Raw genomic sequence first — 16,822 nt, forward strand, 5'->3', positions numbered from 1 at the left:
CTTGTGATCCAGAGGAAGAACGTGGTAAATCTGAAAAAACAGTCCATGTACAACTATCAAAGGAAAGCCCGTACAGAGAGTTCAATATTTTTGTTGTCTTAAAATTATAGATAAGGAAAACATAAGGGGCAGAAGTTTTAAATTCTACTACTTCCTGCAGCTATTTGATGAAAATGGAAGATTCAAAAATAGGAGGGATTGCTCTTGGTTAAACATGGAGAATTGAATGCATATGTTTATCTCTGCTTCCATGCCAAACACCACTAAAATGACAGTAAGTTAATAAAAAGTGAATAAATCCATAAGGAGAAAAGAACAAGAAAGGAGGTGACACTAGATGAAAAAGACGTTGACTAAATTTTGGAAAATGGAAAGTAAGGTAGGGATGAGAGGTAATCAGCAGGCTACGGCTATTGAAACCTAATGCCTGTGGAGAGTGTGGGAGTATGCGGAATCCTAAAAGGAGCAAACCCAATCATGTGACATGACACTGGAAAGGCTCAGGAGTTGAGGACACCAGATACCTCTGAAAGAGGGAGAGAAGAGTGGATCTGAAAACAGGGCTGTTTGAATCATTGTAAAAGGAGCAAATAGATGCTTAGATGCCCTCTCTAACCCCCAAGCGGCCCCCACCTACGATCCTGGCAGGATACCAAAGGTTTACACTCTAGAAAAACTGAATGCAAGAGGCTTTGGTCTTGAGGATACACAACAGCAGAATATGGGATAAGGCAAGAGCTGGACTGAAGGTCTGTGTATTATAGGGTGAGACCTCCCAGTCCCTAAAACCCACTCACTTCCCAAAACACAGACAACCAGGCTTATCTATCAATATCCAGGAAATTGGAGGAGCTTTCTGTGGCGAAATGAGCTAGCTCAAAAGAAAAGACCTCTGGATACTGACAATTAGGGTCTTTTAATTAAAAGGTTTTTTTTTTATCGGAGTATAGTTGCTTTTCAATGTTATGTTAGTTTCTACTGTACAGCAAAGTGAATCAGCTATACGTATACATATATTCCCTCTTTTTCGGATTTTCTTCCCATTTAGTAGGTCACCACAGAGCACTGAGTAGGGTTCCCTGTGCTATACAGTATGTTCTCATTAGTTATCTATTTTATACATAGTATCAATAGTGTATATATGTCAATCCCCATCTCCCAATTCATCCCACCCCACCATCCCCCTTGGCATCCATACATTTGTTCTCTACATCTGTGTCTTTATTTCTGTTTTGCAAATAAGGTCATCTATACCATTTTTCTAGATTCCACATAATATGCATTAATATACAATATTTGTTTTTCTCTTTCTGACATACTTCACTCCATATGACAGTCTCTAGGTCCATCCACGTCTCTACAAATGACCCAATTTCATTCCTTTTAATGGCTGAGTAATATTCCATTGTATACATACACCATATCTTCCTTATCCATTCCTCTGTTGATGGACATTTAGGTTGCTTCTATGTCCTGGCTATTGTAAATAGTGCTGCAATGAACATTGGGGTACATGTGTCTTTTTGAATTATGGTTTTCTCTGGGTATATGCCCAGAAGTGGGATTGCTGGGTCATATGGTAGTTCTATTTTTAGTTTTTAAAGGAACCTCCATACTGTTCTCAATAGTGGTTGTATCAATTTACATTCCCACCAACAGTGCAAGAGGGGTCCCTTTTCTCCACATCCTATCCAGCATTTATTGTTTGTAGATTTTTTGATGATGCACATTCTGACCAGTGTGAGGTGATACCTCATTGTAGTTTTAATTTGCATTTCTTTAATAATTAGTGATGTTGAGCATCTTTTCATGTGCCTCTTGGCCATCTGTATGTCTTCTTTGGAGAAATGTCTGTTTAGGTCTTCCACCCATTTTTTGATTGGGTTGTTTGTTTTTCTGATATTGAGCTGCACAAGCTGTTTGTATATTCTTAAGTAAAAGTTATATCCATGTCCAATCTACCCACTGAGACATATACCGGTAAATAAGCCCTTATGCAGGCACACAGAGCTTCCAGTAACATTTTGAAGACTCATTTTTAAGCCCAAAAAGCCAAGAATCCCCAACCATTTGAGGAGCACCTCTAACATGAAAGGCAGAAGTCAGGATCAAACAAATAAGCAAAAAAAGAACTCATAGGAGACAGATACAAAACAATGTGGGAAGCAAAAGTGAGCTTCAAAAAAGAGCACAATTAATATCCTTAGAGAGAAAAGAGAAGATATTGTATCCATGAAACATGAACAGAGGCTATTAAAAAAAAAAAGAACAGGAATGAGTATTAAAATACAAGAACTGAAATAAAAAATTTAATATTTGACTTAGATGATAAAGATGAAGAAATTACCCAGAAAGTAGAAGGAAAAGGCAAAGAGATGGAGAGAAGAAAAGAAAATTAGAAGATCAAGCCAGGATGTCTAATACCTCATTAATAGGAGTTCCAGAAAGAGAGAACAGAGAAAATGGAAGGGAGAAAACTATCCAGGAACTAATCCAATAATTTTTCGAAGTACTGAAGGGCATTTCTATATTGAAAGGGTCCACTCAGTATGATGGATGGCAAAGCAAACACATCATGAAATGTCATTACCTTAAGGACAAACGTAAGTACTTAAAAGCATTCAGGAAAAAAAGAGGGGTCACTTAAAAAGGATTAGAAATCTGGCATTTTACAACAGCAGTAGAAACTAAAAGCCAATGGCTTCCAAATTCTGAAGGAAAATTTTTTCCAACCTAGGATTCTATATCCTGCTAAATCATCAATTAAATGCAAGTGTCAAGGATATTTTCAGACATTAAAGTTCTCAAAAACGGTACTTTCTTTGCAGCCTTTCTCAGGAAGCTGTTAGAAGATATACGACACCACAAAGAGGGAGTAAACTAAGAAGGGAGAAGACACAGGAATCAGGAAATGAGCGTTCCAGCACAGGAGAGAGGTAGAGGGATTCCCCAGGATGATGATGGGAAGAAATCCAAGGATGACAGCAGTACAACAGATTTAGAGAATAGCCAGGTTGAGCTCTGCAGAAGAATGGAGGGTTTTTAGAAGTATGTCTCTGATAAAAAAGAGAACTGATAGATTACATGGAGCGCTTGAACATGTTGAGAGGATATTTACACGTCTGTAAGTAGGTTTGGTGAAAAATTAGTTATCAACACCTAGAAAATTAAGCAGATAAGTAACGGGATAATAATAAACTCTAGAAGGAAACTTTGCAAGAAAGAAAATGTAATCATAGTACACTGCGTGGCTAAGATGTGCATAACATTTTTATACTATAATCATATAAGGTGTAATATAGATTTGACTGAAAATTGCTATAGAAATTGGGAAGATTTTCCAATAAAATTGTGATAGAAGCTTCTCCCAAAGGAGCAGAAACATCTCCTAATGGGGGGAAGAGAAACAACTGTTACGAGTTGAAATAGGAAGTTAAATCCTTGTCTTTCATTCTATGAAATCAGTAGATAACGACTTCAAAACTGAAAACTATGAGATAGCTGTATAATGATATTATTTAGGACTATGGAGACAAATATCATAAGAAACAGCTTAAAAACCTGAAAATGGTTGTTCCTGGGAGGCAGAACTTGTAGGTGTGAAGGAATACTTTATTTCATTATAATTTTATAGTATTTTAATTCTTAACTATGCATAATATATTACCTTAATTTTAAAAAATAATTTAAAATAATGGAAAGGAGTAAATTATAAAGAGGACCTGATAGAGAGAGCAGCAGAGGAAAGGATAAAGGACAAGAGTATAGAAGAAGAACCAGGAAAGTTATAAGTAAAGCAAATAAACAACAGAATACGAAGCTTAATGAGATATTTTTTAAGATTATGAGAAATTTAGAAATTAAGACAAAGCAGATTCTAGCTTAAATTTCAGTAACAGGTGCCTGACACACTTCTGTTTATTCTTCAAGTCTGAACAAAAGGAGAGCTCCTCCATGAACCCACAGAATCCCAGAGGCAAGCTTGGGTATACATCTGTGTGCCTAATGTGGCTGTTTTTGTTTTTTTTAATCTTACTTTTTTATTGAAGTAGAGTTGATTTACAATGTTGTGTTAGTTTCTGGTGTACAGCAAAGTGATTCAGTTTTATATATATCCATACATATATATATACATATATATCCTTTTTCATTATAGGTCTAATGCAGTTGTTTATGCACTCATTTAACATGTAAATAGTTGTTTTCTTGTTTTTGTGGTACACGGGCCTCTCACTGTTGTGGCTTCTCCCATTGCGGAGCACAGGCTCCGGACGCGTAGGCTCAGCGGCCATGGCTCACGGGCCCAGCCGCTCCGCGACATGTGGGATCTTCCCGGACCAGGGCACAAACCCGTGTCCCTTGCATCGGCAGGCGGACTCTCAACCACTGCACCACCAGGGAAGCCCCAATAGTTGTTTTTTAATAGATGCTAAGATGAAGTATTAATTTGGGTAAAGGCATACTTTCTGAGGGAGAGGACTCTCTGAAGAGATAATATTCAAACAGACCTGAAGTGAGGAAAAGAACATTCCAGGCAGAGCAAACAGGAAGTGTAAAGGCCCTGTGGCTAGGAACATCCTGGGAACCTTCAAGAAACCACAAGGAAGTCAGCAAGCATTGCTGGTGCTTAGTAAGCAAGGAGGATGTGGTAGAAAGCAAGGTTGGAGGGGCCAATTCATGTGGAGTCTTTGAAGGCAGTAAAGACTTTGGATTTTTTTCTAAGTGTGATGAAAAGCTACCTGGGAATTTTGAACAAGTGAGTGACATGATCTGACTTATTTTTAGAGAATAACTCTGACTGCTTTGTGGAAAATAGGTTGCAAGGTGGCAGGGGGAGGCAAAAATGAAAGCAGAAAGACCTATTACAAGGTCCTTGAAAAGGTCTAGAAAAGCATTGATGGTCATCGTGGTAGAGGAGGTGACAAGTGGCCAGATTTGGTATATATTTCCTAGATGGAGGCAACAGAAGTTGGAGATGGGTTGGATGATATGAAAGACTAAGAAGGGTCAAGGATAACTCCAGAGTTTGGAATCTCAACAACTGACAGTGAAAGTGCCATTTACTGAGATGGGAAACACTGGTCAAGGAATACAACTGGGGAGGAATGTCAAGAATTTGATTTGGGACATGTTAACCTTAATATGTATGTTAGATATCCAAACGGAGGTGTTGAATGGGCGGTATGTTCAGGGGAAGGCTGACTAGAAATGCTGATTTCGGAGACGTCCACATGTAGCTGATACTTATGCCTTGGGGCTGAATGAGATCACCCAGGGCATGAGGTAACAAAGAAGAGGGTGGAGAACTCTCCAACTCTGAGAGGCTGGGAGGAGGAGGAGACTAGGCCATGGTGACAGAGAGGGAATAGCTAGTGAGGTAGGAGGAAAAGAGGAGACTAACAAGGACTGTAAGGAAAGAAAGTGTCTAAGGAAAGGAGCATGCAACTTAGGCTCACAATCTCCTGTATAAGAACTTTGATTTCAGATAGGTTTTGGAATTCAACTTTGAATTTTAGAAAGTTAACAAAATGCACATGCCCCTGGAGATCTAGAGTAGCCTCTTCCATGCAGTGACATTAATATTTCTGCAGTGAAACACAGGAATGGCCCCATGAGTGAAATAACAAGACTATCAGTCCAGTCAGATTTTATTACCAAATGTTACAAGTTAGACACATTTTTCTTTACTGAGCTTTTTGGATGTCAGAATTGTGGCTAATGCAGTGTAGATGTGTATTTGCTTTCTTTCTTTATAACAGCTGTTTTTGCTGTTTCTGTTGGTTCACCTGACCATCTCTTGGCATCCTGGATCTGTTTTTGTTTAAAAAACAAAAAAGGAGAGTATATATGTTTCTCTATAGGATCACATACATAGAGAAATGTCAGGAAAAAGTGAAGGGAGAATTTTCCCCAAACTATTTACAGTGGTCACCACCGGGGGATAAGAAGAGATGGGCAGAGGTTTCACTTCTTATAGTTTTTTAAAATTGGGGGGATTATGGATGACTTTTAAATTTTTTGGTGTTCTGAATATTTTCCAAATGTAAAGCCTATTTTTTAAAAAAACCTATTTATTTAGGAAACTTTACTAATACATCTGGTAAGGATGGGTCTAATTAAAATTTAGGAATACATACATTTGAAAACATAAATAGCTTTTCTGCAAGAGGGATTTGCCTAGTTTTAAGATATGCATTTACTGTATTTCTGTATTTATTTGATATAGAGAAAATGCTACACATTTCTCTGGTAACTCCATTTATGAGAAACCAAAGTTAGTAAATTAAAAAATGAGTAGCTCTCAATTTGGGCCTGAGTAAAGAGAACATCTGAGTCTTTTCCAAAGAGTAAAGGGGTAAATGGGAGGTGCTCTAACTTCTGGCTCCACAGGGAACAGGAGAGGATGGGGTGTAGGTGCGGAGGGGCTGTTCCTAGGGTTGGTTGGCAGGGGTAGAGGGCTCAGATTGAGGATCTCCAGTCGTGGAGAGGCAGATCTAGGCAAGACTGTCTTCCACGTATTGGAGAGTCAGCCCTGATGCAGAGTATGGATGACAGAAATTTGACAGAATGAGGAAAAAATACAGAGAAATTGTTTTTTGTTGTAGTTAATGAATACTAATTAAGTCTCAATTAAAGTTGGCTTACTGACTTAGAAAGTAAATTCTGAACACTGTGTCTTCATGGGCTCTTCCTCTCCATCCTGAAAATCCACTCTTGAAGCCTATCAGTCCAAGGGAGTATTGCCCTCTGTTTCTACTTCTGGTTTGAAGTCTGCCATAGTTACTTCACAGTGTACATTATGTTTGCAAGCACAGAAATACAATTTTAAGAACAACCTGTCTGACATCCGTTTTGCTTCTTTCCTGGAAATTTATTCAGATTCTCCTTCATGCCTTTCCAAAGGGCCATTTCCACTGTTTTTCTGCAGTGTTTGGGGCTGATCAGATTCGTTGAACAGAAGCCTTAAATGGAAGTTTGGGCACATCCTTTGCTAACTCCTACTCATCTTTCTGGTTTCCACACCTTTTCCACAGTCTCCTTTCGCCTCAGCTCCCCACCCAGTTGGCCAGCCTAGGATAGATCTAGTTTGGGTTGGTGGAAACTGTAATCTGATCAACGCATGACTGGTTCACACCTAACTGGGTGTAATAAAGCATGAACAAAGGCACCCATCTGTGCTTCTTTTTCACTGAGGACTTGCCTTCCTGGCATGTTCCCCCCAGATTATGCCAAATACAGCTGATTGCCATCACAAATGGAATTCTCACCTTCAGAATGATCAAGTTACCCAGCAAAGCTTTCTCTTGCTTCTTCCACTGTTTTTGGAATTGAAACCAATCCAGCTGTCTCTAAGGATAAAAATGAAAACAAACATAAAAATAAACCACTCTTACATAGCAAAGAGTGGGGAAAATTGGCCATTTTTTAATATTAGAAATTTCAAACAGATGGTGAGCTAATTTATATTTTCATTTTGAAATTTACTTTCCCAGTGGGAATGCAATTAAGCCATATTTTAAGTCCATTCAAAGTGGCCTTCATCTGAAAATGTTGTAGACATATCTATAGATAATGCTCTCAACCAATTGGCAGAGATTAAGGACCCAGGAATGCTAGCTCCCCCTCTCCTAGACCACCCTAACCAAGGGGCCCTCGGGATAGGAACCTCCTCCATGAAAACTGGCCTCCTGTCCTCCCTGCCTCCCATCCTGCACCACTCAGGGCTACTTTCTACTGAGCTGGCAAAGCAATCTTCCTTTGTTGCAGATTTGACAATGCCAGCCCCCTGCTTGAAATAAACCTTTCAATGACTCCATGTGGCCCTCAGAATTAAGTTAAAACTCTAATATTTGCAGGTTGTCAAAGTCGTCCTTGATCTGATCCTGCTTATTCCTGCCTGCCTCAGTCCTGGTCTCTCCTCCCATTCTGCACTCTGCCCTTGAGTCACACTAAGCCATGTGTCATCCCGAGATGTGACTCTCCCTCTCTCACTGCCAGGAATTTGTACTCACTGCCCCTCTTCACCTGACTCATGCCTCCCTTTCCATTTTGACTTACAGTCTAGTTGCAATCCAGTGATAACACTATTTTACCATGCTAAAATATGGCCAAGATACTTTTACCTAAAACATTTAGAAGGCTATAGCTTCACTGATTATACTCATGTTTGCCCATGATTTTCAGTCTTACTGAACATATTCCATCTTAGACATTTTCCTGTGTTGTTCAGTGAAAACACGTATTAAAATTCTGCAGCAACACAACCTTACAAAAAGATCAACAACCCCAAAAGACAAACATTTTGCCTAAATTGCTGAAAGCGATCTAACCATGAGTGAATGATTCTTTTCCACATATGATGGAATTTTCCACTAATGTGTCTCCTTGACTCTGGCCACATCCACGTGTGCTCTTGTCATGCCTTGTCACACACACTCCACCTCTGAAATAGCAGTCCCCTAAACTGGATGTGTTCTATTTCCATTTGTTTATTCCATGATTGAATAAATTCTAACATCTGAACTACATGTTGTACAAAACTGAGTTATAATCCAGATTTTAAAGGAGGAAGTAATGGTGGCAAAGGATATACAGATATTGTAAGACTCATCTGAGATTTCATAGTGTTTATGACAAAGATAAAAATAGAAGTTCTATCTTTGGATCCTGTTCTCAGTTTAGAGGTTCTCCTGGTTTGGGGAATAAGAGAAAAGAGAGAATTTGTCCTTTGTTCTGGAAACTAATAGCCTTGAAGAAGGATGAGTTCCAGAGCAGTGGGCCCCAGACTAAGATGGTCAGCAGCTCTTCCAAAATTCAATCTGGAGTTGACAGGTAGAATGGGTGCTCCCACTGTACTTGTTATGGGGACATCTTTGGGTTCGCTCCACCTTTCCATTTCCTCCTTCAGTGTAGTGTCACTTGCCCAAAATAACTTTTAAATGACTTGCTTTATGGATGTTTTCCATAGAGCACTACTCCTTTCCTTTGAGACTTGAATTTATTTATTTATTTATTTATGGCTGCGTTGGGTCTTCGTTGCTGCGCGCGGGCTTTCTCTAGTTGCGGTGAGCAGGGGCTAGCTACTCTTTGTTGCGGTGCGAGTACTTCTCATTGCGGTAGCTTCTCTTGTTGCAGAGCATGGGTTCTAGGCACGTGAGCTCAGTAGTTGTGGCTCATGGGCTCTAGAGCACAGGCTCAGTAGTTGTGGCACACGGGCTGAGTTGCTCCGTGACATGGGGGATCTTCCTGGACTAGGGTTCAAACCCGTGTCCCCTGCATTGGCAGGCAGATTCTTAACCACTGGGCCACCAGGGAAGTCCCTGAATTTAATTTTAGTAAATGGATTGAATTTTATTTTTCTTTTAATGAGAGCCGTTGTCATCACATCACCCATCATTTTATCCTTCCATATTTGTGTATCTTTTATTCATGTCACCCATTTATTGACCGCATTGTTAACTTCTATAATTTTTTTCTTTTATATATTTACATAAAGTTAACTCTTTCCCATGGCTTTCTTTGTTTGTTTGTTTGTTTGTTTTTTGCGTTATGCGGGCCTCTCACTGTTATGGCCTCTCCTACTGCGGAGCACAGTCTCCAGACGTGCAGGCTCAGCGGCCATGGCTCATGGGCCCAGCCGCTCCGCGGCATGTGGGATCTTCCCGGACCGGGGCACGAACCCGTGTCCCCTGCATCGGCAGGCGGACTCTCGACCACTGCACCACCAGGGAAGCCCTCCCATGACTTTCTTAATCAAGAGAGTTTTTATACTAACTTATTTAAAGCCCTGTAAATCTAATCACTTAATACATTTTGCCTGTTTACTAGTGGGGAACAAAATGCATTGATGCTTTTTCCTTTTAAAAGAAAGTTTAGTTTAAGTTTAGAAAAGTTGGGCAAAACCAGATGTGATGTCTTACTGTTTTTTATTGCTTCAGTGTTCTGGAACAAAATGGCCCCTGCATGCTTGATATAATTAGACAATTAATTTAGGCCTACGCAGCTTGGAGCCAGGCTCTGGAGGCAGGCAGGGGCCCCACCATTTCAAAGCTGGGTTACTCTCAGCAAGTTACATACCAGTGTGATCTTCAGTGTCTTTCTTTGTCAAATATAATTGTTGGGAGCAAGAAATGAGATGACACCTAACAAGGCACTTTATTAACCTCTTCTCTAGCCCTCCCTCTCCTGCCTTTTTAACAAGTATTTCAGGAAGAGTTAATGAGAACCAGATGATAAAGCCACAAACACCATCCTTGGTCTCCTGTTCCTCCAAAATAATAATGATAATAACAACTGGAAGCAAGTAATTAATCCCCATGATTTGAAAAAAAATGTGAATGTATGGCTCATATGTCTATTACTAATATATGTAAATGATGAGGCTTTGTTTGACCCAGACATGCCACTGATTTTATAGAATATTAGTGTGCAACGGTTAATCTGAAATTGCTCCATATTCTGCAACTTTAATTACCAAATTTGGAATCGGATGGAGTTCTGACCGTAATCACAAGAAACTCAAATACAGGAAGATGCTACTTTCCCTGATGCTTTGTTATTTAGTTCCACTGACAGCAGATTAGTCAGTAAGCCCTTAGGAGGATGCTTTCCACTGAGCCTCAGACTTGGGAATGCCTTGGCTGTTTTTACAAACAAGCTAACCTGATGGAAAGTCATTTTCAGCTGAAGAATCCTACAGCACAGTCACTTGAATTGTGTTTACTTATTTGGATACCATTTTGAAGTGTTTACTTTTCAATCTCTTTTTTGACATCCTGCAGCCATGAATGTCAGGACATTAGGGAGATCCAAGACCTAATTCTTACCACGGGGCTTGAAGTAATTTTGATGAATTCCATAGATGAAAGATGGCTATCATTCTTCAACTAGAAATGTAGAGTCTCATCATTTGAAGAAGTTGCAATGATCTCTAGTCTAGTCAAACGCTTGAAGCTTAAATTTGCTCCAAAACCTCCCAGTCAAGTGAGATTCAACCCTTCAGAGTATCCTTGCACAGCTCTAGCTATTAAAAAATTCTTCCTTCTCTTAAACCTCATAGCTTCCACCGTTGGCTCCAACCAATGTTGGGGACATAAAAAGCAGCTCTGCTCAAACTTATGATGCTGCAAACTTCTTGAGGGCAGGAACTGTATCCACTACAGCTTCTAGTAACTTGATACATGATTGCTGAGTGGAGTTCAAAGCAGATTTTGTTCTTTATTTCAATATATATCTTACAAAAGAGCAGATCATCAGTATATTTAAGTTCTACTGAGAAAGCATCACATAAAATTACTGATTTTATTATCTAAATGCTAGAGCTGATATATTTTATTCTTTCAATTTTATAATTCGAGCAATTTTTATCTGTCACATACTGCAGTTTCCCTTCATTATAAAATAACATATTTGGGACTTCCCTGGTGGCACAGTGGTTAAGAATCCGCTTGCCAATGCAGGAGACACGGGTTCGAGCCCTGGCCTGGGAAGATCCTACATGCCGCAGAGCAACTAAGGCCGTGTGCCACAATTACTGAGCCTGTGCTCTAGAGCCTGCGAGCCACAACTACTGAGCCCGCGTGCTGCAACTACTGAAGCCCGTGCGCCTAGAACCCATGCTCCGCAAGCCCCCGCTTGCCAAAACTAGAGAAAGCCCGTGCACAGCAATGAAGACCCAACACAGACAAAAAAAATTAATAAATTAATAAATAAATGTGTTTAAAATAAATAAATAAATAAAATAACATACTTAATTGCACTACAGATATTAACTACAGACGTCACACGTGCAGGACAGACTGTCTCAGGCCCAGAGGAGTTGAAACCCCACTGAAGTAGGCATTGGACATTCTGGGTTCTAGCACCAACTCCACCACTATCATCTGAGTGACGCTGACTCTTGGTTCCTCTTCTGCAAACTGTGAGGGTTGAACCAAATGTTCTCTTAAAGTTCTTTCCAGCTTTACAGGTCATTTGCATTTTTGACTTATTTGTCCCTGTCAAAGAACATAGACCTCTGATTTCCAGTTCAGTTCTCAATTTATATTGCCAGTAACTATCCATATGTACACCGTTTAAAGCTAGGGCTGCTTTTTCTTTCCTTTTTTTCATTGCAGAACACTTTTCTTCAGGAAACAGTGCGTAGAGAGTGTGAAGAACGCTTTGAACTGACGGAGGCTTTGAGTCAAGCCAGAGAACAGCTCCTGGAGCTCAGGAAGCTCGGCGGGCGGTCACCCCTATCACCATGCTCCCTCAGCCAGGGCAGCCTAACCTCCTCTGTTGCAGCTAGCAGCAGTCAGGGAGAGAAGAGGCTCGCAAGACTGAACTCCGAAATGAGAATCAAAATCCCCAGCCTGCACGGAGTGTCGAAACCCACCGCTTCCCCAGCCTCAACTCAGCCCAGCAGGGTCAGCAGCTCAGGTTTGCCCACCCTCCCCCAGCCACACCCTCCCCGGGGTCGAACGTCTTCAGTCAGTGAGACCCGGCAGAGACTGGCTGTCATTCTGCAGAGGAGACTGAGTCAGCAGTGATGGAGCCAAAGTCAGGAGCAGCTCCACACAGCATGCCTGTCTTTCCCAGAGTCCAGAAACTCACTGTACAAGGATGAAAAGGATCAAATTACTACCACAGATTAAGAATGCATACTTACAGATATTTTTAACAAGACAGTTGGAAAAGCTAAAGAATTGTGAAACCACATTTTCCAAGAGGCCTTTGAAACTGCAACAGATAATGAAGTTGTTGGTATTCCAGAGGGCCAATTTCTATATTTATGTATTGTGTGTTTCGATGTGCTCTATGAATATGCCCTTTTAGAGATCATAGGTAAAATTTTTCACCCATAGCATCTTTTTTACTTTTTTGCACTATTACAAGCAGATCTACTTCCACAAAATAATAATAATAGATTTTATTGGTTTTGTTGGTGTTTGTTCATTTGTTTGTTGAACTGAATAGGTTAAATAGATGTAATTAGTATTCCAAATAGAAAATGAAAGGACTTAATCCTTAATTTGATAATTTTCAAAATGCTCATTCAAATATTCACAAAGTTCTTCACAATCAAAACTTTCTCTTTTTCACCTCACAATCTAACTGGTTAATCTAATTTCTTTTTAAGTGTGGTCAGAAGTAATGATAGGTAATCTTTAGGAAGACAGTCTGGGAACCTCTAGAAAAAGGGACAGAAACTCCAATTCAAGAAAAAAGTGGTTTATTTCTCAAACTATAGAGATTATTTTCGATAACAAGGAGGCTGGCCATGAAAATATTACTTGGTAGAGATTTTCTGCATTGAATGCTTTTTGGTATTCCAGGTCAGATTTTGTTTTAACTAGTATTCTGGAGCCATTGTGTAGAGAACTAATTCAAGACACTTTAGTAGATGCACGTAGTGCTAATTTGGGATTCAAATTGTATTACCCCTGAAAATGGGCATCTTGTTAACATGTTTTCTATTTTCAGAGTGAAAAATTAAAACCAGAAACCAGACCAGCTATTTTACGTAATCTTAAAGCTTCAGGCTCCTCCCGTTTCTTAAAACACAACTCTTTACCTTACGCTAGTATTTATTTATCATTTTATCCATCTGATAATAGTGTATTTCTCTTCCATGACTGATTTTACTCAAATCCTTCATCTGACTGCATCATAGATATCCAGGCTTCTTACTCCCAGATTAGAACGATACTAACATGTGTGAAATATGGCACATAAAACTCTCTGCTATTGGCCACCATATAGATGAGAGAATCCAAAGGTACTCGGAATCCCTTCCATGTGCAAAAAAAGTAAAGTTACTAATCAAAATCAAGTTTATATCCAATCTTTCAAAGGATTGATCTAATCTAGGGTGTTTTAACCTCAAACAATTCCACATTAGCGCCACTAACTTCCCCGACTAGTTTAAGTGAGCACATCGTGTATAAAGTCTTAACAATGCCTTGCTTTTGTTTTACAGAGATTGGCGTACTTATAATGGGTTTGACAGGAGAACATAACGTCATCTAATGGTGGTGCTGGAGTGGATCTTAGAGGCCAACCCCAACAATCTCTCTCTTTTTTTTTTTTTGCCAGTTTGTTCGTGTTTTATTGACGCCTGGATGCTCAGGCCTTGATCGCGCGCTTCCATGGTGGGTGTGGCTCCTTCCGCAGCTGCCTCTTGGCCTTCAGGTTCCCTTCGGGTTTGTTCAGCCAGCGTCACATGGCACAGTTCCAGGGGTCTATACTTCTCGCCCTTATATAATTTCCTGAGGTTCTCCTGGTTGATGACGGTGAGAACATGGGCAATGGATTTGCTAACACCTCGGACCTTGGAGAGTTTAGAAGCCGCGCCTCTTGTCACTTTAGCGACGCGCTGCTGAGACAGCGCCACCTTCAGGTCCTCCAGTTGTTTCAGCAGCTCCTCCTTGCCTCCAAGGTCTCAGGCCTTAATCTTGGCCATGGCTGTACAAGCGGCCTCGGCCGGCTTTTTAGAGGGAAAGAGAAACAGTCTCTTTACAAATAAGGAATAGATGCTCAAAGAAGTCTAACTTGGCTAAGGTGGGACAGCTAGTTAGTAACTGAGCTAGAACCAGAACCACTACTACCCGAACCCAACCTTTCCACCTCACTTTTCTGCTTACCAGAGAGTCCCAAACCTCCATCATGACTTTTGTCAGAAGCACCTACAGTGTGGTTACCTAATATTTTCTTTAAATGCACTCAATTTTTAAACTTAAATTTGTATAAAAAGGAAGCTTGACCCGAGGAGGAATAATTATAAAGTAATGAGTTTAATATACTTTAAGATAAATATGTATCTATTAAAATACAAAATGTTGTTAACATACCCCCTAAAATTATCTTGTATAATGCCAGCAGTACTCATGCCACACTCTGGAGACTACTCCACCAGACCTCAGTGTTTTTGATCTGGTGTTTGCATGTTCAGATTACAAATACTCATAAGGTGGATGGCAAAAGCTAGTGGAAAGTCTAGTAAAAGCACAGGAGAATATTTTGGGCAACAGTCTTTGTTGTCATATTATACGTGCTTTTCCACAGTCTTGCAATTTCAGTTCTCTCTTCAGGAACCATGGGGCTACATTTTTTCTAAATTATGAACATATTTAAATTTGTAAAGAACGTCACCCATAAGCTTTTCAAAAGTGACATACAGACCATCCATTGCAAAACCTGGTTTCTCAGTTTGTTGTTACACTCTTCCTTTACAATGAGTAATTTGGTAAATAGGCACTCTGAGAATAGAATCATGATCTGCAGTCAGGCTGTATTATATTCCACACGTATGTCAGAGAGGTAATTCCATGGATAAACATAGAGACAATATTTACATTTATTTCAACCTAGACCATCTGAAGCAGTCTAGGTTGTGTGTTTATATCTTTTGAAGAAAGACACTTAGAAAAGAGAATAGCATTAGAGTACGTAACCTGAGGGTTAAGAACACATTCAAACTTTCCTTGATTTTTGCACTGATTAACTCCTGACATGAAAGAGTATCAGGAATGTTAAGAAACCAGTGACTATTATGGCAAAATAGGGCTCTCAAATGCATATAATGGATATTAAGTCTAATAGTTTTAATTTCCCTATAAGACATACATTTTCCATGACTTCAGTGGAAGAATTTATAGGTGTCAAAAGAAAAGAATAGCATAGAAAATATTCCTTAGGAAATTATAATACTGTTTGTTTCTTTTCTTAAACTTAGATTGGTAGACAAAGATGGGGGAATTTTTCTGTAGTTAACAGATTTCTCAAGCACTATTTTATAAAAGTTTATTGAATTAAATGACTATAGTTAGTCAGAACTACTTAAAAGTTATATTTTCTGGCAATAGAATTGACTGGAAGAGAAATTAATATTGAAAATTATGTTAGCTAAGATCTTTTAATGTTCTATTGGTCTAAAAGTTTTTGTAATATTACAGATTATAGCCAATTTCTTTTTGATTATGCAACAAGTTTTCTCAAGCTTTATCTTTTAAAGTTCTTATGATGATTATAATATTGCACTTATAGATCAACCTAGTACCCTAAAAGGGTTAATTCTCTGTAGCTGAAAATTCCGAACCATCATGTTGAGTCTTACTGAGCACGGGAAATCAACTTGGTGTGTGTCCAAAGTTCACAAATCCCACAGTAATTATGGATTTTTTTACTTTCATGTTTTAAGATAATAATTAGTGTATACTGTAACTTGCGCAGGGCACCTTTAATGATCCCAAACCATGATAGACAATAATGGAAGCATTCCTAAGGCAGTGTCTGTGGTATCTTAAGGAAGAAATTCTACTTTTTCTTTTGAAAATATTAACCCTGTGTAATAATAAATTGTAAGGCCAGTGTAATTGTGTTGCATCTTTAGAATCTGAAATATAAATTATATCATCTTTGTATATTCTGAATTAACAGATAAAAAATTTTAACAGTAGTTGAATCTGAAACACACTTATCCTATGGCAATATTTACCATGATCCAGAAAATTGAAAGTTTTCTCTCTGCTCTAGCATTTATATAGTATAAAGCTTTATATCCATTAAGTGAGTAAAAAATGTACTAAAAACCCCTTACCGGCATAATATAGCCTTAATACTTAGGCTATATTATATATTCACTCATTTCTTCAACAGGTATGGAGAATTGAAAAAGCACTGTGAAAGTTACAACAGTAATTAAGATGTACTACAGATGCCCAAGAATTGTGTAATAGAGGGCAGTGAGGAAGTGTATGCAGAGATTATAATATAGGGCAGCAGGTGTTGGGAAGAGAATCAAAAACAAGGTGTTATATGAGTTCAACTTTTTGATGGAAGA

At 39.1% G+C, this 16,822-nt stretch overlaps 1 protein-coding gene across 3 annotated transcripts in view; it reads left to right on the plus strand.

Moving 5' to 3' along the window:
* The window catches only part of LEKR1 (leucine, glutamate and lysine rich 1), a 271,681-nt gene extending 258,929 nt beyond the window's left edge, over window positions 1–12,752 (plus strand). For all 3 annotated transcript variants that reach the window (XM_079923312.1, XM_079923313.1, XM_079923314.1), the window contains one exon: window positions 12,117–12,752. In XM_079923312.1, the coding sequence (XP_079779438.1) occupies window positions 12,117–12,530 (414 nt within the window). In that variant the 3' untranslated portion in view covers window positions 12,531–12,752. The remainder of the gene's footprint in view (window positions 1–12,116) is intronic.
* Window positions 12,753–16,822: the final 4,070 nt, after the last annotated feature.

Source organism: Stenella coeruleoalba (assembly GCF_951394435.1).
Source record: "Stenella coeruleoalba genome assembly, chromosome: 5".
NCBI classification, from domain to species: domain Eukaryota; kingdom Metazoa; phylum Chordata; class Mammalia; order Artiodactyla; family Delphinidae; genus Stenella; species Stenella coeruleoalba.